The following is a 26,554-nucleotide window of genomic DNA, read 5'->3' on the forward strand; positions in this document are numbered from 1 at the left end:
GTGTGAGCTACCATGCCTGGTCCTTCTGGTTATAATTTTTAATGATATGTTTTATTGTTTGTAATTTACTTTTACAGTTGGAAAAGTTAATCATTAGTTAACTTCCCATTAGGAAGTATTTGATGTTCATAAAATGCAAATACATTAATTTCTAAATAAAAATACACTTGGAGGATACTACATAATCTACATTAGCTATGTGCGCATTGGGTAACCTGTAGATCCTTTTGTTGATGTGGTTCTGTGTGAAGAAAATGTCAGCTGGGGTCTACTGATGTTTTGGCTACCCTGCAGGGAGCAAAAGGGACTTGTGGGAAAAAGGATGGAAGGACAAAGTACTGAGAGCAGAAACTGATTTTTAGATTTTCAAAGTGTCATGATTCACTGCTAAGCCATTGAATTGACTGATTTTGTTTTTTAATCACTAAACACAAGTGAATGATATCTGTGTACACAGTTATGTGTCCTATGCTTTGGAGCTGGTTCTGCTCTCAAGCCTGCCTTATAATTGGCCAGCTAAGCTATTGGCAGCGTTTGCATTGATAACCAGCCTCTACACTTACTTTGAGTGGCTGGATCACTAATTGGCCTGGCATGTCAGCATAATAAATGTTTATAATATTATTTTAGAACTATGAGGACCCACTGGCATCTATGTACCACTGGCATCTGGAACACTTTGTGACAGATTATGATAACTCACTTTGTGGCATTTGGTTCTTGTTATCTTACAGTGACCTCTATTCATCAAGATAGCAATCCCCTTGGGTTACATCAGAAACTCTAAGCATAACTGTTCATCACTAACTTGACTGTAAAGAGTGCTCTTTGAGAATCAGTCATCCTATGTGATGAATCACAGTGAACTCTAACTGCTAAACATTCAGTAGAACGCTGAAAGGACACTTGATGTATCAGTAATAAGCATCTATTGGTTTTATTTTATTGTGCTTATGCAGTGTCACTGGAGACTAGAAAATAAAATACAATCTTCTAGACAAAATCATGTGAAATTGTTGATTATGTTACTGACTTGCATTATTTTTACTGTATGGGTAAATAAATTGCTGCTAAATGTATGTATTACACAATTGTTTCCATTACAATAGAGAAAAGAGACTACTTATGTTATGATAGAAGCACTCAGGGCAATATTTTCTTACTGAAACCTGTACATTTGCTAAGCTTTTATTTGTCTTTGTTTATTTCAAGATAGCATTAAGAGGCCCATGATAGAAATATAAAGTCAATGTCTGATGTTAGTCTGTACCTGAATTTTTAGTCCATTAAGACAGGAGATGTGAATATCTGAATGGCTTGGAAGATTTGATCCAGTCACATAATCCGGTCCCGTAATTCCTTTGAGTGGCTCCTCTTTCAGTCTCCTTAATAAAGCCTCATAAACTGTTCTTTGTAACTCAGAAGGGGGTGTGCATGGAGAATCTCCTGACGATCTACATTTTAAATAGCATCCACATTTCATTTACAGAATTATAGAATTACTGAGCTTTAGATGAGAAATGGTCTCTGGTTAGTTCATTATCCTTTATAGCTGGAGGCAAATCAATTTAAATTGAAATTATACCAAAAAAAAAAAAAAAAAAAAAAAACCAACCACAAAGGGCTTTAGAAAGGCAGAAATTAACATCACAATAAATTAGTATAGAATATATGCTAAAGAAATTGACAAACTATTTTTCTAAACTGGATTGAAAACATGCACTCCCCAACACTTGTCGTCTGTGACACTAAATTACTTCTGCATTTGGATGTTAAACTGTATTTACTCACTGGTTGGCAGATTGTGTGCAAGTTCTCCATGCATCCAATTCCTTTGAGAGATGCTCGATTTTTAAAGGTAGTGACACCACTCGGCGTTTTAATAGCTGACTGAAACATGAAAAAAAAATTGGCATCTGGAATAACAACAAAACATCAGGCAAAACAAATACACTTTAATAACTGAAATTTTATTTTGAAAATTATTCAATAGTATGTGTACATGCAATTATACACATCCAGGCATATATGTGCTCACACATTTATCATTAAAGTTCCTGGTGACTCTAAAATACTCAAGAAACATGCCTGGATTAGTGACTCTAGTTAAATGCACTGCATACTCTATGGGGTGTGGCAAGACAAGACAAGCAATGCTGAACAGCAGGGAGGGCGAGAGAAGAGCTAATCCGGGCCTTGCCTTAATTCTGGATAACAGAAATATAATGACGCTAAGAAGAAAAAGGAAAAGATAGATTTGAGTCCCTTGTTATACTTCTGAGTTTACTGAATTTGAGGCTGGAGTGTGGTACAGGGGGCTAGACTCACACGTGAGGAGTTTTGAAGTTAAATTACATCTGAACATGAAAATGAGATGTCTCCAAAGTGATGACAGGTAAAGCTAAGAAATGCATGGGCACGCGTGAACACACACACGCACACGCACACGCACATGCAAGCACGCACAGAATTTACAAATGAACCTTCAGTACACCAAATGACAGAATGCAGAAAGAAGAGATGTGACAATAAGATATAAGAATAGGGGACAGGGTTTGAAAGGAGGGAAAGAAGATATAGAAACAGAACAGCACAATGGAGGAAACGGAGGTTTAGTAAACTTGGAAAATGAAAGCAAGCTGCAGGACATTACAGGCAGAATCATCACCAAAAATAAAGTCTCTAAAGCTGGGACATCTTAAAGTTCTCTCTTAATTACCAGGTTTCCCTTAACCGAGACACAGTCTATAAAGTTTCTCCTGCCTTACACATAATAACATTTATTCTTTGCTTTTCTGCTTCCCAGTGTCTGAGGCTGTCCCACTCCAAATGTAGGCAGATGTGGAACTCTCAGGGCTGGACTTGAACGAGCGAGAATCCCTTTACCTCAGTTTCCCATGCTGAGACTTAAGATATGAGCCACCACTCTGGCTTTCAGATTTTTAATATTAGTATTAATTTAAGAGACTTTTTTCTCTCACTTGTCACTGGCGAAGTCACATAGAGCTGGAAAAATTCAACATTATTTTAATGTCTGTGGTACAGCCTATTGTTCCTGAATTTTTAGTGGGGTTTGAAGTTTGGTTTGGTGCCTGTATAGAGACGCATATTCTTTGAGCATCCTGAGGGCATTGGTCGACCTCATTGCTTAGGTTATACTAGGCAGCATGGTTGCTCTTCACCATAGTTGTTTAGGATTAAGAAAGCTCTCCTTTTCTCTTACAATTTCCTACCTTCCATAAAATGTACTCGGAAAAATGTTTCCCCCAGGATTCTAAGCATCAGGAATCGAAAAGTTGCACACTGTACCGCTTAGCAAGCTAATGGGCTTGGAAATCAGTTTTCAGGAAATACTGTGTGGATCCGTGTATTCCCAAAATCATATTCACACAGTGAGGTGTGGCCTGTTAAGTACTGGGGCGGAGGTGAATGAAGATCCCTTGGTTCAGCCTTGGATTTTATTTGTGAGTGACGTAGGTTTTAAGGATAATGGATATGACTAAAGGTTAGCAGGCTGGTAGAGAATGTAGGTGCTTGCCTGGCAGGTTATAAAACACAAGCTATCGTGACCGTAAAACACTAGCTTCTTTATCGCTTTACAATGTCCTTTACTTGAGTTTTTCTGCCACAGAGAATGAGAAGCAATGAATATGGCTTCCTATATTTTAGCAGTGGTGTTATGGAATGATGGGAGGGAACGTCGGAATGAAAATGGTTGGGGGACTTTTCAGGACAAAATGAAGAAGTCTGTCTGAAGAAGTACTTTAGGATGCCTTTCTCCATCACCTTGTGTCCTCCATAGACTACAGACACGGTGTATAGGGGGCTAGCATCTATCTGTGACCTTGGGAAACTCACACAGGACAAAAGGGCTAAGAGCTTCAGAGCTGAGCGTCCTCCCTTGGATCCTCCTTGTTAGTTAGCTGCTTTGAGTCTATTGGGTTGTAGCATGGTCATCTTGTACTTTATGGCTAATATCCACTTATAAGTGAGTAGACACCATGCATGCCTTCCTGGGTCTGGTTATCTTACTCCAGATGTTATTTTCTACTTCCATCCATTTGCCTGATGTCATTGTCTTTATAGCCGAGTAGTATTCCATTGTGTAAATGTACCACTTTTTCGTTTCTCCATTCTTCAGTTGAGGGACATAGAGGTTGTTACCAGTCTCTGGCTATTATGAATTAAGCTGCTATGAATAAAGCTGAGCAAGTGTCCTTGAGGTATGGTGAAACAACTTCTGAGTATATTCCCAGGAGTACTCTAGCTGGGTCTGGAGGTAAAATGATTCCCAGACCGCCAAATTGATTTCCAAAGTGGTTGTATGAGATTACACTCCCACCTGCAATGGAGAAGTGTTCCTCTGGATCTACATCCTCTCCAGCATGACCTGTTCCTTGTGTTTTTTTATCGCAGCCATTTTGAGGAGTGTGAGATAGAATATTAGGGTCATTATGTTTATCATTTCCTGGATGACAAGGATGTTGAGGTTTATTTACTTGCTTCATGGCTATATGAAATTCCTCTGTGGAATAGCAAATGACTGAGAAACACTTAAAGAAATGCTAATCAAAACTATTCTGAGATTCCATCTTACACTCATCAGAATAGCTAAGATAAAAAATTCAAGTGACACCACATGCTGGCAAGGATGTGGAGAAAGAGGAACCCTCCTTCATTGCTGGTGGAAATGCAAACTTGTACAACCACTTTGGAAATCTATCTGGTGCTTTCTCAGAAAACTGGGAATAGTGTTTCCTCAAGACCCAGCTATTCCACTCCTTGGAATATACCCAGAAAATGTTCCAACACACAAGGACATATGCTCAACCATGTTCACTGCAGCCTTATTCATAATAGCCAGACCTTGGAAACATCATAAATGTCCCTCAGTAGTTGAATGGATAAAGAAACTGTGGTACATTTACACTATGGAACACTACTCAGCTATTTAAAAATGCCAAAATTTGTGGACAAATGGATAGAACTAGAAATGATCATACTGAGTGAGTTAACCCAAAAGCAGAAAGACTCACATGGTATATACTCACTTATAATTGGACACTAGCCCAAAAGGCATGTCCCATGAAAGTCTTCACTTACCAGGAGATTGGGACAGATGTGAGGACATCGCATTGGGACTCTAGGTAAGAGAAATATAGTAGATGGGGAAATAGAAGGACCCAGAGGATCCTAGAAACCTACAAGAAGAACATCGTGATAGGTGGATCGGCACCCAGAAGGGTCTGCTCAAACTACTGCACTAACCAAGGACAATACAATAGTAAACATCGCATCCCTACTCTGATCTAGCCAATGGACAGAACATTCTCCACAGTTATGTGGAGAATGGGGACTGACTCTGACATGAACTCTGGTGCCCCATATTTGACCACTTCCTTTTGGTGGGGGGCTTGGTGGCACTCAAAGAAAGAATAAGCAGGCTACCAAGATGAAACTTGATAGCCTATAACCATATAGTGGGGGAAGAGGTCCTCCACTTCCCTCATAGACCTAAGAAGGGGAATAGGGTAAAAGCGGGAGGGAGGGAGGAACGGGAGGATACAAATGATGGGATAATAATTGAGTTATAATCTGAATAAATGAATAAATTAATAAAAAACAAGACACACAGACACACACACACACACACACAGAGAGAGAGAGAGAGAGAGAGAGAGAGAGAGAGAGAGAGAGAGAGAGAGAGAGAGAGAGAGAGAGAGAGAGAGAGAGAGAATTCCTCTCTTGAGAATTCTGTTTAGATCTGTACCCCATTTAAAAATTCTTTTGGTCATTCGGTTTGTTGATGTCTAGTTTCTTGAATATATATTTTTTGGTGAAGATCTTTTCTAATTTTGTAAGACTGCAGTTTTGTCCTTTTGAAGGTGTTCTTTGCCTTACAAAAGCTTTTCAGTTTCATGAGGTCCCATTCATTAATTGTTGATTAGAGCCTGAACTGTTGGTGTTCCATTCAGATAGTTGTCTCCTGCGCCAATGAGGTCAAGGCTCTTCCCCACTTTTTCTTCTAACAGATTTAGTGTATCTGGTTTTATTTTGAGGTCTTGGTTCCTTTTGAACTTGAGTTTTGTGCAGGGTGATGGATATGGATCTCTTTGCATTTCCTACATGCAGACATCCAGCTAGACCAGTACCACTTGTTGAAGGTGCTTCTTTCCCCATTGTGTAGTTTTGGCTTCTTTGTCAGAAATCAGGTGTTAATAGGTGTGTGGTTTCACTTCTGGGTCTTTGATTTGATTCCACTGATCAGCTTGTCTGTTTTTATGCCAATAACGTGATTATTTTTATTACTATTGCTCTGTAATACAGCTTGAAATCAGGGATTGTTATTGAAGAAGCCCCAAAGGTCAAAGACACCTTAAGAATACCTACAGAATTAGCTAACCTGGGCCCATCACAGAGAGTGAATTGTCAGGCAGAAAGCATGTGTGGAAGGGACCTAGGTCCTCTGCACATATGTAACAGTTGTCCAGCTGAGTCTTCACGTGGGGCTCCTGAAGTGGGAGCAGGGGGCTGTCTCTGACTACACTGCCTGCCTTTGGATCCCTTTCCCCTAACTGTCCTGCCTTGCCTAGTCTCAATAGAAGAAGATGCACCTAATCTTACTGCAACTTGATATGCCACAACTGCTTGATATCCACAAGAGGTCTCCCCTTTTCTGAGGATGAATGGATGGGGGAGGGAAGGTGAAAGGGAGGGACTGCAAGGAGAGGAGGGAGAAGAAGTTTTGATATGAATGTAAATAATTAATTTTTAAAAAGTTTCAGAGTCAAAAAATAAAAGGAAGGATCCAGGTCCTTCATGGAGTTGCTGGACCACCTCTACGAGTTCTGGGATGCCTCTCTGAAGTGTTTTGACTTCAGGCAAACATCAACACACCCTGTGCATCTAACATTCTGTTAGCATCTCTGTCATTTGTACTGGTGCATTCATGGTTCATGTACCTCCAACCTGCTTCATTGCAGAACACATGCTGAGTGAATAAGCAAATGCACAGAGCAATACATCCAGTGCCCCGGATCTACTTAGAGATTATCTCAGTAAGAGAAACTTCTCAATGAAGTATTTTTATTTTTACCTTGTGTATTCATAAAGTGCTGGAACAATGCTTTGATACTGTCTTCTGATAGCCAGTAAGGCACCCATGTAACCGCATAATATGAGTAATTCATTTCGGGCCCTGAAAGAGAATACACTTATTTTTAAACCTTACAGTTTGAAGCAGAGGACATTACTCCCTGACATAATTTAAATATGTATATTTATATTCTTACAGATGAAACTTATAAAATATGGTTAGAATATTTTGGATAATTGGAGGAAATGATTTATTCATTAGCTAAAAATTAACTCATATTTCTTATTCCAGAACTAATGATATAACATAAATTATAATTTAAAACAAATGTGTTAAAATAGCATTTAGTTCTTATATGATTATTTTACGTATTTAACATTTTTGTGTTTTTATGTTTGAACGTGAACCTGAGTCCTCACACAAAGCAAGTGTGTCCTGCTGTTCATAGTTGACTTGCACCCTGAGGCTGTGTGGCTTTTTCTTCTTGTCATTTATCTGAATAATTCCTTTGATCAGATTTAGGAACTTATGGCACATTATGTTGACTCTAGGAAAGGACCAGCAAGACAAATTTTTTTTCCTGCAGGGTGAACTTAGCTGTTTTCCAAGCTGATTTATTAAAAATCTCTTTTGCAAATTATCTTCAAATCTCTCAAGACTTTAGTTGTATGAAAAATTCCCACGTCCCATGTCGTTGAATTTAAAGATGGTGTCATTTTCTGCTTTCTAGCACTTGTATCTCTTTCATCTATGCTTAGTACAGTTTTTACATAGAATAGATATTGATAAATATGACCATTAGTTTTTTATGAACTCCAGTACCAGAACCATCTAGATGTTTTCAATTAGCCTTCTTAGAACAAGTGTGTAGAAGTGATAGTACACACACACACACGTGCACATCAACATACACATACTAGCTATTGCTAATAGTTGCTATTCATTTCAAGGTTGCTTTATTGTCAACTCTTGTTACTGTTGTCATAACAAAAGTAATAATAAAAAGTATAATTTGTCTATAAGTTCAGCTACCTAAAATGATCCTATTTCTTGATTTGAACACCAAAAGAGATAGGGTCATTTAAAATATCACACTTATTGTTTTTATGTCTTGAAGAAAAGTACTTACTCAGTGCATGTATGCAAAAGTAATTTTTCAGTACGGATGTAGCTCAATAGGTCAAGCACAGGGTATATGGTATCTACAGTCCAGTTTGTGGTACTGAGCCATCCTGGTAAAACAAAACCAAATAAAATGTGTTTTAAATTACAGCATCAAGACTTGTTCATCCAAATTTAAAAATTATAATATCAACCCTTTGTCAGTTAATTGCAATTCTATATGACAAATTCTTGTTCCATTCATTGTCTCTAGGTGCCATAACATAACACAACATAAAATCAGGAGCGACACCATGTTTTACATCAGTAATCTATCTCCTTGTGAAATCTGGGATGACTGGTGCTTGACCTTTCAGGCAGATTTATCAAGATGAATGAAAATATTATGAGATCAAATAGAACTAGAAACTTACCCTTCACAAAGTCAATACCTATAGGAAGAGCCTGTTCAGGTTCCTGGCTCAGTAAGTAATACTTTATGGTTTCAAACACATTGCCATCTGCACGAGCTGATTCCGCTAACTGCATGCATTCTTCTACTGGTGGTAGATTACACTAGGAAATAATTTTTTTGAAAGAAGATGTTACTGAGATTTACAGGGAAAAAAAGCTATAGTACAAACATCAATTATTACCATGATCTCTGTCAAATTCACTTATTAAAATTGCCAAAAAATATTGAAATGAAATTATTAATGGAAATATACTTAAGACAGAAGAATAAAGGTGAAGGCATTACCTAATGAATTAGTGATTTTTTACCACACAAATACATAATAAAGATGTAGAACTAAATTTTTCTGATCATAGTGCTGTAATCAGTACTTACCAATGCAGCTCAGCAAAAGCAAAACAAAACAAAGAGCACACTGAAATATATATATTTCATATATTTATGTTCCATATATATTTCATATATATATGATTACTTTGCCATCATTATTTAAACTACTGGAAACTTTGAAAGGATAGGTATTATGCTTGCATTAAAAATTAAGCATAAAAATAATAAAGGTGATTGTCCCTGAAATTTCACGCTCTAGAGTACATGAGTAATTCCTGTCCTGTCATGAAATTTCTCAAGTAGGTTAATACTGCGTTTGACTGTGGTTTGACTTTGATTTTTATTATTATCTTAGAAAAATTTCAGAGTTATTAACAACTTTACAATCACTAGTTCTCTGAAGAGTAACTGACAAACTCTGATCCAAGATTCTGATCATATCCTTTAGAACGTGCGGTGAACACTAGTTGAGTGCTACTCTTGGCCCTACTATTCCCACGGGGAGGGGAGAGGCTGAGCATGCTGACTACAGCTCAGAGTCACAGGTGAGAGGAGTATGTTCTGTCTGTTGTATAGCCAGTGGGCTCAGGCCATTACAGTGTATCTTTCAAAACACCTTGAAGGATTTGATGTTTTTTTTTTTTTTAACCTCAGAGGTAGAGGGTGTGGAAGTTAATCTGATGATAATGTATCAAAATGTCACACTGTAATCTATAAATACATACAATAAATTTTTGTTGTTGCTGATTAAAATAAGCCAGGATGTCTAAATGTGGGGGAGTCATTTTTTCTCTGTATTCTTACATGAAAACACCAGCGTTTCTTGCCTCCGAGACTGTTAACACATAGTCAAACACACAACGCATATAAAGATGACTAGAAACAAAAATTCTACTGCCTCTTTACACAGGCATTCTAATTTAAACTAAGAGTTTCTAGTGGTGCTTACAAAAAATAAAAACAGATTTTTTTTCAAAATTTATTTATCTTTGGTTTTTTATTATATTTTTATTTGTTTATTGTGTATTTTGTGAGTCATGGCATAAATATAGAGGTCAGAGGGTAATTTGCATACACAATTTTATTCATTTTTCCACCATGTGGAAAACAGGGATTGAATTCAGGTCATTAAAATTGACAATAGGCACCGTTACTCACCAACCTATCTGCACAGTGCAATTGCAAATTTTTAGACAGGAATTCAAATAAATAACAGAAAGTGTACAAGGAGTAGAAAACTTCCAATAATGTCACACTACTGTTGGAACTGCATATTAATCCTTTCATAAATACTTTTATAACATCAGATATGGGCACACATTTACTCCAGAACACATGTACACTCATCCACTTCTTCATACTTTTGGTCTATCTATGCTAACATAGTAAGTATTTGCTAAATGGCGAGTGTTACCAATTGGGAACAACCTAAGATTTTAAAAAATGGAATAAAAGTTTGTTATTTTGTCAGTTAAGGATAAGGAAATATGGCCTATATTTTTTCCCCTTAAAGAAACTGCAGTTTTCTTTTGGATAGGCATAGTGGTGCACTCCTTTAATGTCAGCATTAAAGAGGAAAAGACTGATGGGTATCTGTGAGTTTAAGGCCAATCTTACCTACATAGTGAGTTTCCAGGACAGCCAGAGCTACATATTGAGACCCTGTTTCAAACAAACTAATTAACTAACAGACAGACAGACAAACACAATAACTGCAATATTTTCTTATATGTCTTTTAACAATATCTACATTATTTTCAAAATGAAACCATATGCATGTGCATTATAAACGTACTCAGATCAAAAATAGTCTCATGATTTTTTTAAAAAATAAAAAATATACTCTAATTTGTATAAATAGTCTCTTCTGTTAAGCACTGGTAATTAGATCCCTGTAGTCTTTGAATAAATAAATGTTAAATCACATTTGAAGAATACATATGAAATTCATTGGGGGTTTTTGTTGTTGTGGTGGTGGTGGTTTTTCTTTTTTTTGTTGTTGTTTTTGTTTTTTTGTTTTTTGTTTTTTGTTTTTAGCTGTTAATGGGGTGGAATGATCACAGCCAATAAAGCGCATGCCTTGCAATCATGTAGTCCTGAGTTTGGGTCTCCAGCACTTGTACAAAAGCCTAGCATGGGGGCTGGAGAGATGGCTCAGAGGTTAACAGCACTGGCTGCTCTTCCGAAGGTCCTAAGTTCACATCCCAGCAACCACATGGTGGCTCACAACCATCTATAATGGGATCTCATGACCTCTTCTGGCATACAGGAGTACACGCAGGCAAAACATTGTATGTATAATAAATAAATAAATATTAAAAAATTAAAAAAAAAAAAAAGAAAGAAAGCCTAGCACATCGGTCTTCCTTGTAATACCAGCACTGTAGATGTGGAGACTGGAAGCTTCCTGGAGCCAGTAAAGTCTATGTCCCAGGAATTACTCTCAAAACAAAAAGGTGGGAGCAATAGAGGAAGATATCTGACTATGAGCTGTGACCTCCTTGTGTGCATGTGTGCATGAGTGTGTGCATATGTGAGCACTCACATTCAAAAGCACACAAAGAAAGAACTTAAAATTCAGTGTCCATGTGTACACAAACCTTCAGATACAAAGTAGAGCAGTACAAAGGACTATGGGTTGGTTAGATTTTTGGAGTTGAAATTCTCATTCTACCTTTAATTTGTCTCTATCCTTTACTTTTGTTAATTTCCTTTCTTCATGACAATTAGGGATTGAGCTGGAATTCAATAAACACTCTTTCCTTTGGTTGTCACTTTTGTTGAGTCAATAGGTATCCCCAAGGACCATGCAATTATTAAATTTTGGGTAGGACTTTCTATTTGAATGAACTCAAAATTACTAATCTTATCGCATTTCATTCCAGGCTGGATTCATTAATGCATCATCAGCTACCTTCCTGTGAAGATCATTTATCTCCTCAGTGCAGCCTGGGTAGAAGGCACAGAGCTTCACTAAATCTACTTCATTCTCAGGAACCATCAGGAGAAGATCAGCTGCCAAGTTCCTGTTTGTACAACAAAGGGGAAAACGCCACTGAGGAAATGATCCAAAAGCAGATTCACACGTGTCTCAAAAGAGGAAGACTCAAGCTCTGTACCATCCCTGCTTATCCATCTGCACAGTTACTATTTTGTTATTTATAGCACACTGTTTCAAATACAAGATACAGAAAACACACTGCGGAGGGTGAGGGTGTTATCAAAAGCTTTCCAAATGCCAAGTTTGCATAACTTAAATTCTTCAGCTATAGGACTCAATTTTATTATTAGAGAATAATTCTCTAGCTGACCAAGCAGTTGTAGATGGGATTTTGTAGAAAACCATAATGTGAAGTGAAAACTAACACACTTCAGCTCTTTGTCATTCTTGGTAACCGTAGTTCTATTAGCCTGCACTTTGACCCTAGCAGAATACTATTTTAACTTTTTGGACTTCTGTTGTTTTTTAAGGTTTAGGAGAAAATCAAAGAAAGGAATATAGTTTAAAATATATTAAATATTTTAAAATATTTTTAAACTTTCAAGCAGTGTAAAAAATTGCTTACAATTTACAAGAATAAAATGACAGGGGCTTAATAATATTGTGCCAAAAGATATTTTCTATGTGCCAGAGTGGGTTGGTGGGAGTGAGCACTCCCCTTTTCTGAGGAGAAAGGGAGGGGGAAATGGAAATAGGGTGGGAGGGTGGGACCAGGAGGGGAGAAGGGTGGGGGCTGCAATAGGAAGGTAAAGTGAATAAGAAAATACAATTTTTTTGAAAGGTATTTTCTTGGTTGTGACCTAGATTTTAATGGCTGAGTTGTCTTTCCAGCCCCAAAAGGTATTTTCTATGAGTACATTTTCTCAAAGCAGTAGGTGAGAACTTTGTTTCATGCACTATAACTCAGAAAACACCAAATTTTCCATGGTTCAAAATAATATGTATATTGGTATGCCTTTAGAACAGACAATATATTAAATATGTTATAATATACAATATATTACATAATGTATGAAAGGATACTTTATAGAGCTGTAAAGGACTCTAAAGTTAGTCTTTTCACAGTGGCTTTTTAATTATTTATATGATCAACTAAGCTTTAATATACAAAAAGTGCTTTCAAAAACATAAGGAATATAGAATATTGAGATTGTCTGCAACCCTGTGGCCAAGTCCAAAATTTTAGTAATACACACAGCCACATACAGACACCCACACACCACAAACTCTTAAAACATTAGCATTCTGAGTTAGGCTTATGTTCAAGTTTTTAGAATGAAAAATAACTTTACTAGTGTTTCACAAAATTTTACATAAAATATTTTAATAATGCAATATTCCAGGAATAGATGATACTATAAATGCACTGATAGTCAACTACAAAAAGACTACAGTAATTTTTCAGTTTGTTTCTCCCTATCCAATTAATAGTTTAATATAATATCATTTGAAACTGCCTATTGTTGTTGTTATTATTATTATTATTATTATTATTATTATTATTATTATCTATCAGGTAATTTTTTAAAAGTTCAAATTAGAGTAGTTTTCCTCTTTTTGTAAGAGGTATGAATTATTGTACTTTCTAATAACAAAATTTAATAATTAATTTAAACTATCCTATGTATTAATATATGCCTATGAGAGATACAGAGCTAAAGAGAGATGAGGAAGTGTGTGTGCATCTGTGTGTGTGTACTCCTGCTGTGGGGCAGAGCTCAGGTCATCATGCTTACAGAAACACTTTTAGCTGCCGAGTCATATTCCTGCCCCGTGAGAACACGTTTAAGACAGTATCTTAGAGAATACAGAATTGCATTCTGATTTGACTCTTTAAAACCAGCTGTACTAAAATTGTATTAAAACTCACAACAATGGCAAATAGACCTGACTTCTTCCCACAAACTGTATCTTGATATACAAACGTATTGATCAAGGGCTGCTGAATATGTTCATTGTTTATTTCACTGTTTCTTTCAAATTGAGTACCTTACTGTGTGTGCATAACAAAACATAGACCAAATTAATCATTTAAAACTAAGTTCCATTATTTAGATGCAGGTTATTTTGCTTAGCAGAGTTAATTAACTTTAACATGGTATAAAGCTATAGTCAGATCATTTTCTGTACAACTTTTAAGTATAAAGTCATATATTTGAGCTATAAAAACTATTCTTATTGTTCTATGGTTAGGTTTTTATTTGCTATAAATTATATATAAATTACATATACAAATTTGAATACTGTAAAACAAAATAGTAGGGAGGTAGTCTTAAATACTTAAAATTATGTGAAATTTTAAAATAACATGTTAATAAGAACAAAACTAGACAGTACCTGTATGCAACTGATGGGAAGCTGGGGAAAAGATACCAAATGTAAATATCAGACAAACATCATGAATGTCATAAATGAAGCAAACAAAACTACATCAGTAAATGTAAAGTGCACGAACTGCTTTGAATTGTGAATCATGACTAGCTTACTTAAAGTAAATAAAGTTTTTAAATTTTTAATCTACGGGATTCTAGTAGCTATGTATAAGTTTCCTGTGAAAATTATCATACTTAGCACAATATTTTCCAGAATTTGAACTTATCTTGGTTGTTGGCCTCTAATCATGAAAAGGAAGAGCACCTGGGGAGGAATGACCAGGGGCTGGAAGCTTGGTTTTTGTTAAAAGAAAATATGACAGATATCGCCTCATTGAAAGAGTTTTAAAGACCTGGATAAAATGTAATAATTAGCATCCATTTTTCTTTGCATTTTTCTCTTTTCAAACGTATAAAATATTTTTGTTTTATGTTTTGAAATAAAAAGTACATCATTATACCTTTTTCTCAATACAATCCATCATGTTCCTCTTTCCTCTCTCAAATTCATGCCTTCTTTTTCCTTTGTTGTTACATATATACATATACAATTCTAACATCACAAATACAACCTGCTCACTTTATATATTGCTACTTGTATATATATATATATATATATATATATATATATATATATATATATATATATATATAAGATTAGATGATATCTATCAGCATAGAGTCAGCCACATCTGTAAATAAATGATTGGGGTTAGATTTCAAGCATTTTGATTGGCCTAAGACTAATCATAATAGACTACATAGTTAATTGCTGTAGGCTTTTGACAGGGATGGGGATCATTTGAAACTCTCAGAGGACAGTTGATATTTTTTGGTAGTGGAGAGTGCTCTCAAATCACTATAAGAAATGAGTAAACTCTGAATTATGGTGATATTCATAGTATACTACCAAACTACAAGATGACCAAAAAAGGAAGAGAAAATTTTAGAAAGCTTCTTTTCAATGAGGCAGTGATATATTTTAGGCTTTATAGGTGGCTTGTTACTTTCAATCATGATTCACTGAGTCCTCAGACAAAACAGTATGTGCTTTACAGGACCCAGTTGTTCATGATATGTAACTATTTAGACTATTGCTTGGCACCCAGTAGATGATGAAACTGTTTAGCTGCATCCAAACCATCATCATCATCACCACCACCACCACCACCACTGTCTTGTCATCGTAGTCATTGTCGTCATCGTTGTCGTCATCATTATCATCATCATCATCATCATTATCATCATCACCATCATCATCTACTATGGCCATCAACAAAGCTCCATTTTACAAGTTTGTTCATGTGAAGAAGCATGGACTAAGAAAAGGTCAAGTTCCTCACAAAAAGTTTAGAAACTTGCCAGGACTTATGTATTTTGGGGAAAGATCAAGTAAAATTCGGAAGATTTATATTTATGTTTGGATTTTATGTAAATGCTTCTGTTTGAATATAAGTATATATACCATGCATGGACAGGAGCCCACAGAGAAGGGGGCATTGGAAATGGAGTTTGAGGTAGTTGTAATGTGCTTGCCACATGAGGTGGGAACTGAACCCATGTCTTCTATAAGAGGAAAAATACTCTTTATTGCTAGGCCATCTCTCCAACCTCAAAATGAAACAAAATAAAAACTCTATAGTGATTTTTAGGTAATGATTACCTATTGGAAGACAGAATCCTATATTATCTAAGAGTGCCTACATAGAGACAGAGTATCTGGCCTAGGAATAGGGTGATGGGGAAGTGAAGGAGAATGTCTTGGACCTAGATTTCCATTTAACCATTTTTCCATTTAACCTCTTCAAAGTATAGAGTTTGAACATTGATGCTCTAACATTTCAGCCAAAGGAATTCTGCTTCTTGGCATTAAAGTAAGACAAAAGATGTGACAAGAATAGGAGTGGTTGTGAAAAGTTTTAAGTGGGAACTGGTGGTCCTAATAATGTTGAAAAATATATATTTATTACCTCATGATAGTCTAACACCTGGAAACAGTACAAAATTACAACTGGGCTACCTCAGAGAGGGTCATGATAGATTTTATTCCCCTGCCACATTTTTTTCCACCATGATATCTCAAATATATATACATAAATGACATAAATATTACATATAGATAGATATAATCACCCATAATATAGTCTCCACATTATCTTTTAAAATTTAGTTTATAATACCCTAAAGCACGTGCCATAACTGCAAAACTACTTTTTCAGTTAAAGGTTTCTTACCACATTGGAATCATCATGCATTTCCTTGCCAGTAACTGCAGGGCATAATGGGTTGCTGGGGCTGCAGGCTCTCCTAGGACAGTGCCCACTGAGACTGCCAGCTCTAGCTCATTCCCACGGATCAAGTATGCCATACCCAGCTTGTTAATAAAAAAAAAAAGTTCCTTCAGTTACATAGATGCTTGATGGAATGGTCGTTCCCACCCAACCTCATAAGCAGATAAATTAATATTAGCCATGATACTAATTTTTTAAATATATTGAATACAATACCTCAATAAGGTGCCTACGCAAAAATAATTTTAGTTTTCTGATGGAAAAACTGAAGTTGACTCTGAGACATATAACTTTCTATTCAGCTTAGAATTTAAAATGTTATCATTCACTTTTTGCAATGGTAGCGATGAAACCCAAGAGCTCATGCATGCTAATCAGGTGTTCTGTCAATGAGCTATGTTCCCAAATGCTTTTGCTCCCATGTCCAGTATCCTGAACATGTCATTTGGTCTCCATCAGAAGAAAACATAAAATCTTAAAAGCTCTTTCTATATTATACAGCAATACTAAATTATTGCCTAGGTTGTTACAAATATTTATCTCCTAAGGAAAGTAGGTAAAACAAGAACACACATAGTGCACAGTATATATGTGTGCTGATTCATGTGGAGATTTTGGAGGTATGCAACACCAGATGCCATCTGATCTTTCCCACCTCAAACACCATGACATATCTGAGAGCTATTCAGCTATAGGCATCAGGTTGAAGGATTGTACCTCAATATCATCTACAGCGAGGTGGCAGCATGCAGCCAACACTGCTCGGCCATCCTGAAAATACCATTCTGCCAGCTCATGTATGACTTTGTGTAGGAGTCTAGAAAGAAAAAAAAGTATTCAATATTCACTTAGTAATTCTATCATATATGTGAACTAATGTCTTACTTTAAAATAAGAAGACAAATAGATCATTCTACATCTTTGTTTTAGATTAAACCCCAACTTAAGATTGTAGTCAAGAGATCAGTCTTTCAGAAAGTGTGATATAAAGCTCTTCCCAGTCTTGGTCCCTAAAAGTGTCAACAGAAAAGACTTGGGTAGTCACATGATTGTATTTTCTACCATTCTGCACTGGACAATTTGTAGGCTCTATAGGCTGACTTTAGAAAAATCAAGGTAGAAATGACATTTTAAACTTTTAGTTAATATATGCCATGTGACATGTGCACATCTATCAAATGCCAAGTTTAGAAGAAAAAGAGCAAAGGACAGCAGCTAAGACACAGAAAGAAACTCTTGTTTATCATTTCACAGTTGTTTGTTATACAGCGAACAGCCTAAAAAAATAAGTATAATACTGTCCTGGAAAGTAATAGGAACCAATAGAAGACTCATGGGGAAGACAGATAAGCAAGATAATTTAAGAAGGTTGAAAGACTACAAAATTTTAAGCTGCAACTTTTTACAAGCAAGTATTTGATTTCTTCTTTAAAAAAATGGCATTCTAGGCACTAACATTGGCAAAGGGGGTTGCCAAGAGATATTGGGTATTGTGAATTCCGCTGTTTAGAACAAAGCCACATCCTACTGAACTACATATCTTGATCTGGCTTTAAAGCAGTTAAGGTGTCCCCATTGCTCTCATCCTGGAAGTCATGTGAGTGTGTGCAGGCTGTGTCTACTTGCCTGACAGTTCTCATTGTTAGGGATGGATTAGTGCCATGGAACTAGATGATGGTATGGGGTACATTTGCGCACACGATAGCAAGTGCTCATTTCACAAAAGAAGGCTGAACTACCTCACCTTCAACACTTCTAGAGGGAAAACGGCTATATGACAATGACCGGAAACAGAGGCACATCACTCACTCATTAAAGTCTTCTTTGTAGATATCGTCAGAATATGAAGCTCCCTTAGGTGTAGAAACATGCAAAGTTTGCATATTTCCCTCACATGCAGCCTAGAATTCAATTGGAGATTTAATTAATCATTAGCTAATTATGGGTAACCAACTTCAGGTTATTTTTTTCTTTTTCTTTTTCCTCAGGTTATTTTTCAAAAGATGAATACTTACTACTGTGTGTGTGTGTGTGTGTGTTTGTGTGTGTGTGTGTGTGTGTGTGTGTGTGTGTGTGTGTGTGTATGGGCATGCATGTCAGTTCTTATCTTCCACTCTAATTTGATGCCTGGTCTCTCCCTAATTTCCGTCTTTGCACTGCACTGCACACTCCAGCTTCCTGCTGATTGCATTGTCGCAGCTTCCCTCCTCAAAGTAAGAGAGCTTAGAAAGGGACAACAACAACAACAGCCACCTGGATTTTGTGACTTTTAGGGAATCAAACTCAGGTTGTGGAGCTTGTGTGGAAAGCACTTGTAGACACTGAGCCATCCTCCCAGGCCCAAGCTATTATTTTGAACAAATTACATTTAAATCCTGTTTGAAGTTTATAGCATGTTTTACAAACAGGCTGAAAATTTAAAAAGAGACAATGTTAATTCCACTGTGAGTACCGACATAAAATGTCAAGTAACTGATTAAAGCAAAAGTTGCTCAAAATTGAAGTGAGATGTTCAGGGTTCAGAGATGGTTGTAAGTCAAGACACAATTGTTTAAGTAAAAAGTCTAGAACGAATGCAGTGTGAACACACCAGGATAGCAGGAGTACAATGCTGAGGTAGAAGGCTGGGAAAGTGAACTCAATACAAGAAGCCATCTCTGACTGTCCATCACATGAAGGCAAACTGACCAACATGGCTTTTCCCATTTCTCATATCCACCTCTTGCCCTAAAGTATTTACCTGGCAGGCTCATGTGATCATACCTGTGCAACAAGCAGTGCTTCTTTGAGCTGACCCCTGGACACAAAAAAATTGACCAGTTTTTTCACATCACCAATGGCTATACAGTATGGAATGACATCATCCTTATCTTCTTGAATTAATTGGTCAGCTCTCCTAAGGAAATAAATACTACTTTTATTACACTAAATTTAATTGGAATATTATCTTTAAGGTTTTTCAATTAGACTGATTTTTTTTTTAGTTTTTTTTTTTTAGTTTTTCGAAACAGGGTTTCTCTGTGTAGCACTGGCTGTTCTGGACTGGCTTTGTAGACCAGGCTGGCCTCAAACCCAGAGGCAAGTGATCCGCTTGCCTCTGCCTCTTGAGTTCTGGGATTACAGGCATGCGCCACCACGCCCAGCAGCTAGACTGATACTTTTTAAATGCCTAAAATTTCTTGGTGTCATAAAGGCTTAAGGTTATAATTTAAAAGTAGATCATGTATGGAATACAAATAAAAGCTCTATAAAATACTTTATTGATTTTCCCTTGGAACACTATAAGTCTATCTATCTCTCTATCTATCTCTCTATCTACCTACCTACTTATCTGTGCATCTATCTATATATCTAGGTACCATCTATCTATCTAGAGAAAATGTTGCATGTATCCCAGTCTAGTCTTGAACTCACTACTATACAGCTGAGAATGATCCTGAACTTGTGTTCCTTCTGCTTCCATGTCCAGAGTGCTGGGATTACAGACGTGTGCCACACACCCAACGTATAGTTCACTAGTGATCAGTCCCAGGGCTTTGTGCTTTCTAGGCATTCACTCTAACAACTGAGTAACATTTGAGAAATAGAAGAAAAAAAGACCAGGTGCCGGTGTTTGAACATAAATATAGTTGGAAAATTTTTCTGCATTCCAAACAGCTTCTTCATTTCTCCTCTTGTCCTACTAAACGTATCCTAACCTTGCTTCTTCTCTTAAATGCCCAAAGTTTTCGGCCTTTAAACTTTTACAAAGGAAAATAATAATCTTATGTTGTCCAAACTTACTGTATGGACTAAAGAAGTAATATTGTTTATCTTATATCGTTATGAAAATGGCATAGAAATCTTCAGGCTAGCCAGAGCTTTAAAATATTGTCTTACTGCTACTTAATTCAAGCACTTGCAAGTTTCTGTTTGTATTTCGCTTTGTTTTGAAATCTCAGTCAGTAGCAAACAAAATCCAAGCATTATTTATACAACCCCTGTGTCTACTACTGAAGCCAGTTCATTTTAACTCTTAAGTAAGTTACACTTGTCTGCCTTTCTTCTTCTTCTTCCCCATCTCCATGTAAGACCCCAATGCTACGCTTGGGTCCAGATTCAGAGGAAATGAAGCAGATGCCACTCTGCTGTTCACATATCTGCTGCTGACCTTCTCCAACCTGCCATATACTTCATCATATGTGAATTTTCAACATGGAAGTTTGAGCTGGTCACTTTCTACCCTGTTTTTAAAAATCCTTTAATGTCTTCTGTTGGTCTTAGGATCAAGAAAAACACAAGTTAAATGTTTGGAAACCCCAGAACAGTTGGCCTCACTTCCTTTGCCTTCTCACTAGGCACTCACCCTAGGACTCTGCACCCCAATACAATAGCATCCTTTAGTTTCTCTTCCCTACTGAATGGGCCTGAAACATGTTTTCTAGTGCCTTCCATTAGTTTCTCATGATTTGTAATAGTTCAAATGCAAGTCTATACCATGTGTCTTCTTTTACAATCTATTTGAAGCTTTTGACATTTATCTTATAAATATCTATCATTAGAAACACTACTTTAAATACTAATATGGCAATAGATGTTTCCAAAGCACATTGACACTCACACAAATCAAACATTGTTTAGTTTATCTGCTAGTAACAATGAACAAGTGACAATGCTTTGATCCTAAATGACATTCATTATTGAGGCAAAACAGTGTTTTATGTAAAATAAGTTACTATTAACTTGAATTGATTAAGCATTTATGGTAACAGTATCATTCCTAGGTGTGGTCCTCTATATAGAAGGGATCTGGAATTCTGGGAGCTTGACTTATCCTTTTTCTGGAAGACAGGATGCTAGGTGAAAGTCTACTTCCCCATGGAAAACTGTATACATCCATGTAGCTCTCATGCTTAGCCTTTGTTAATTTTAATTTACATGCAGATTTTTTCCTAAACCATGTCTTTTTTTTTTTAAGATTTATTTATTATGCACACAGAGTTCTGCTTGCATGCACACCTTCAGGCCAGAAGAGGGCACCAGATCATATTATAGATCATTGTGCGCCACCATGTAGTTGCTGGGACTTGAACTCAGGACCTTTGGAAGAGCAGACAGTGTCCTTAACCTCTGAGCCATCTCTCCAGCCCAACCATGTCTTAAAAGAAAAAGATACTCTCAAATTTCTCTTATAATAGCAAAAGAAAGATAATACTCTCTAATATTACTTGACTGGCTTAGCACAGGGATTAACACATAATGAGGATAAAATAAAGTTACTGAATGGCATATTAGATAGAATACGTCTGAGTATAAACGTGTTCCAAAAAGGGCACACTTAACTCTCAACCTGTGGGAACTTTGAATGCATTCTCATAAAGAAATACAATATTATCCTATGTATTTTTTCTAAATTAATAGGGGATTATACCACATTAGGATAAGGTAGGCCTAAGTTCCAGTATGAATATTTTTAAGAAAAAAAATTAATTTAGCTAAAGCAACACAGTGGATAAAGCCAGTGAGAGCAGTGACATGTCACTAACTCGTAGATCTGAAGACTGCAGAAGCTACCAGAAGATTCTCCTTCAGAGTCTCCAGTGTTAAAGCAACTCTGCCAACAAGCTGATTCTGGATGTTCGACCTCAAGAATTATGAGATAAAACCCAGCTAGTGGCCATTTGTTACAGTAACTCTAGGAAAGTAATGTATGTGAAGAAAAAAAAATCTTGTCAAAATGTACTCCTTACTTACTATCTTAGACTTAATGGGGGAAAATGCCAGAAATTAGTGTCTTCAAATAGTTGCAATTATGCATAGAATAGCATCTTACAAGCTTTTGATGTCCCTCAGAAAATCTTCCCACTGATACTTCAGAAGGAATATATATTCAGTAATTTGCTGGTCTTTGTTCTTGTCTATTGATAAGGAGAAACTTCCTCCTGCCACATTCATTATCATCAATCTGAATAAAGATAATACTAAAATGATTTGGAACCAGTTCATCTAGTTATCATACTTGCAGATACAAAATCATTTTATTATTTAATGTGACACAGGTATAAAAAATATTAAGGACTATTTCCATATTTATATGTTCTTTCTATGTCAATATATAACCCTAAAACCTCCCTTAGGACACAGACTGTTGGCTTTACCTCTGCATTAACTTCCTCCAGTACTTCACAGAGACTCCAGGGGCAACTGACAGGGCCTTGTCCCACTACAAAATTGAACAAGAATAGAAATATGCATATTTAGAACATATGATATAATTCTAAATAGGCCTTTTAGAGATTTATGCTAATCATAAATAACTTTTAAAATTATAGGAATATCAGGAATATAATTGTAAACTATTTAGTACAGTTCAAAGGAGATAAATACCAACATACTGTAAAATAAAATACATTAAATTCTATTATTTCAGGGCAAATCCAACTACAAACTTATAAAAGAAGAATCAGTTTCTTTTACTAAGTAGATGCCACATTTTTATAGTGTTAATTATTGTGTAAAAAAATTTTTTTTACCATCATTCCTTCATTTAAAATGAAAACAAGTCATGTTTTTATAAGTTGGACAGAATTTGAAGAAGCTCATTATTAAATCAAAACTGGAGTATTACTGTTACTTCAAAATATGGGTTTGAGGTCTAAGAAGGATTGGAAAAGAAAATGCTTCAAAATATCACTAGACAAATGAAAATTTCATTTTAATTAAGGCTTTCCAAAACAATGGGATTTATAGTGCAATGAAGGCTACAAGACTGGTAATTAACTTAAAAATTGTAAGTCAAAATGTAAATAAATAAGTATTTTAATTTATGTGTATACAGTCTCATGTATGTGGGTATCTGTGGTATGCTAAATTTTAGATAGATAATTTTTTTAAAACTGCATATTTAATCAGGGTAGTAAAAAGATACCTTAGATATGTTTTTGCTAGAAAGATGTCTTTATTGTAGGGGGAGTAGAAGAACAAAAGTTGAGATCTAGATGAAAGTTGAGATCTTGAATTCACTAAAGCTGCTTCAATAAAAATAAATAAAGAAATCTTGAAAGGGAAAAAATAAAATGCTTCCTTGATCACATAGTATTAAGTTTGCTGAATTAGAAACTGTTCTTAAAGCAGTGGTGACAAGTATTTATAAGCACTGCTTCCTGAAGAATTCAAGCAGAAGGTCAGGGGTCACTAAGCCCATCAGAACATGCATGGCAGAACAAGAATACAGCCCCATCCATAGATCCCCAGCTGAGAACAGGTTGGAGCTAAGATGGTTTAAAATTACATAAACTCAGATACGAGCAAACCTCAGTGAGGAATTGCACCATTCTCCCCAAATGCACTTATTCACTCATCACCCCGACTTTTAAGGCCCTGTTGAAAATGTAACAGTTAATCAAATTGTCACTATGTGATAAATAAAAAATTTCATTACTTTTAAATGCTATTAAGTGCCTTTGTTATAATTAGGATATTTTATCACTTTAGGTCAATCTGCAATTCATTGTTTACCTATGAGTAAATCTAAGGTTATAAAAGTGTGGGTTAAATTGCATTTTGATATACTTTAACCCACTGCATGTTTAATTTTACTCATGTGGTTTATATTTCCCTTTGCTTTAGATAGATTCTTATTTTATTTATGTATAAGTGTGTCTTTGTGAATGTAGGCCACATGAGCATGGGTGTCTACAGAGGCCAGAAGAAGGTGTCAGATCCTTTGGAGCTGGAGATGAGAGTAGCGCTGAGCCCTGGGAAGCAAGCTAGAAGGGGCAGGTGGTGGTGGCACACACCTTCACTCCCAGCACTCAGGAGGCAGAGGCAGGTGGATCGCTGTGAGTTCGAGGCCAGCCTGGTCTACAAAGTGAGTCCAGGATGGCCAAGGCTACACAGAGAAACCCTGTCTCGAAAAACCAAAAAAAAAAAAAACAAAAAACAAACAAACAAACAAACAAACAAACAAACAAACCAAAAGAACAACAAGGGAATTAAATACATCTGAAAGAAAGGGGGGAAAAAACCTAATAAACTCTTACAAGCACATAACCAGTACCCAAGTCCAAGAAGAGAGGCCCGGCCTCTTGTCTCCATTATCCCATTTCAGTCAGTACCTGCCAGCGAGAGGAAGCCTGTGTGCTACAGTTTACTTGTACACATGCTTTTTGCTTCAGTCATCTTTAGAATTTGTGGCAGTCCTTTTCACGTAGTTAAGTAAACGCACCCGCTAAAAATGTCTCTTTCGGCCAGAGTGGATCTAGTTGTGACTACTGGCGGGGACTGAGCTCTGAGCCTATCAGCCGACACAAATACATGAAAAAGATCTCAGCAGCAACTCTCCAGCTTCATCATAATGGAGAATAGCCGGGAGGGCTAAGAAAAGCCAGCAGAGATGGTTGAATTGTGCACCAAAATTTATGATTTTTGTAGGTCATGGGTGTATCTACCTTGCTAGCCTGGAAACCTCACCCGACAGGAGCTTGGCAAAGCGGTAATTACCTGTGGCATAGTTCAGTTTGATGCGGAACTAACTATGTCCCTAACATGTGGGGTACTATGTTAGACACACCATATTACCTCTCCAAGTTCGACCATGAGTTCACAGTACCGCTGAATTTGTCCTAGTCTCAAGTGTATTTCAGCAGCTTCTTTCAGCTTCTTCTCCTTAGTAGGTGCACCAATGCCACCGCCAAATTTAGACATCTTGATTGTTGTCAGTTCCTGGGCTTCGGACTAAAAGGAAAATTATAAATAGATGAGTGGGTGTGAGAAGAGATATTTTTAAAGCATGCAATATTGGAAGCTAAATGTTTGCAAGCGATATTTTTATCTGCAAAATATTATAGTCTTTGGAAATGTTTTGACCGGCTCATAGAGTGAGCACTTTGGAAGAGGTGTTGTCTCACAATTGTAAAATATCTAAAATTCATTTGAGAAAAAGAATAGAAGCCCCCATCCTTCCTGTCTGTACTTTTTCCCTGGGTAGGTTATTCCGAATTCCAGAGGCCAGTGGTGCTAAGATACAACAACAACAAAAAAAATCTCGCCAAGAAAGTGAACTTAGTGGTTTACATCAGCTCCTATAATAAGAAAGCAAATGTGCTTTTCGAAAAGTACGGATCAAGCATTTCATTTGTTACTTAAGAATTCTCTTTATGAAAGGAACCATCAAATCTGATTCCTAGTATGGTTTTCTTGCTGTCTGATCTATTGAAATTTCATTAAAAATATATAAACCATTGCTTTTTCTTAACCCCAGGTCAGACTTTGCTGCTGCTGATGTATATGTATTTCAGGCACAAGATAATTAATAGTCATGAGAGTCCATAGGCTATGACCTCCTAAGGCCACAGGGTAAAGATAAAACTTTTCACGGAGTCCCAACTTAACTCATGGAATTCAATCTATACAAACTATGGCTACCTTAACCTGTTCTTAAATAGTTCATATTTCCATTATTGGTCTTACTATTTTATCTTCTCGGTGTTTATTTCAGCCTACCAACAATTTTCTTACTTCAATAGTGAATATGGGCAATTTTATTTGGACACCCTGTCTACTTCACTTACTGTTCTAAATTTAATCAGGTGTTTCAAATGCATCATTCCTTTGCAGTAGTTTTGAGGAAGCAAGCTGTCATCCTGTCCTTTAATCACAGAGACCAAGTTCCACAAATTGTCACTGCCACCTGGAGGCTGGAAGTGGGCACAGAATAACCAAAGATAAGAGCACAGAAGAAAAATCCTTACTACAACACAGATCTAAAAAAAAAAAAAAAAACAAACCAGAAAACTAAATACACATTCCCATTTGCTTTTTTCTGGTTTCATATCTGCTCTCTAACATTGTATAGCTCATGCTAAAATGCATGTACTGCTCTGGGACGGTGAATGCAAACAGGATACA

The 26,554-nt window shown here is 36.4% G+C and overlaps 1 protein-coding gene across 8 annotated transcripts in view; it reads right to left on the reverse strand.

Annotated features, from left to right (window-relative positions):
- WDR17 (WD repeat domain 17) overlaps positions 1-26,554 on the reverse strand; it is an 86,691-nt gene that overhangs the window by 2,713 nt on the left and 57,424 nt on the right. For 7 of the 8 annotated variants that reach the window (XM_084758344.1, XM_084758346.1, XM_084758348.1 and 4 more), the window contains 14 exons: positions 26,218-26,343; positions 25,226-25,381; positions 22,804-22,868; positions 19,430-19,562; positions 18,476-18,567; positions 17,384-17,483; positions 16,610-16,749; positions 14,341-14,361; positions 11,917-12,028; positions 8,632-8,773; positions 8,226-8,328; positions 7,097-7,198; positions 1,792-1,890; positions 1,271-1,454 (listed from right to left, as the gene is read on the reverse strand). In XM_084758344.1, coding sequence (XP_084614470.1) covers positions 1,271-1,454; positions 1,792-1,890; positions 7,097-7,198; positions 8,226-8,328; positions 8,632-8,773; positions 11,917-12,028; positions 14,341-14,361; positions 16,610-16,749; positions 17,384-17,483; positions 18,476-18,567; positions 19,430-19,562; positions 22,804-22,868; positions 25,226-25,381; positions 26,218-26,343 — 1,575 coding nt within the window. The remainder of the gene's footprint in view (positions 1-1,270; positions 1,455-1,791; positions 1,891-7,096; positions 7,199-8,225; positions 8,329-8,631; positions 8,774-11,916; positions 12,029-14,340; positions 14,362-16,609; positions 16,750-17,383; positions 17,484-18,475; positions 18,568-19,429; positions 19,563-22,803; positions 22,869-25,225; positions 25,382-26,217; positions 26,344-26,554) is intronic. The other variant, XM_084758343.1, reaches the window with a different exon arrangement.

The sequence above is a fragment of the Acomys minous genome (genome assembly GCF_964271855.1).
Source record: "Acomys minous genome assembly, chromosome: 15".
Taxonomy (NCBI): Eukaryota; Metazoa; Chordata; class Mammalia; order Rodentia; family Muridae; genus Acomys; species Acomys minous.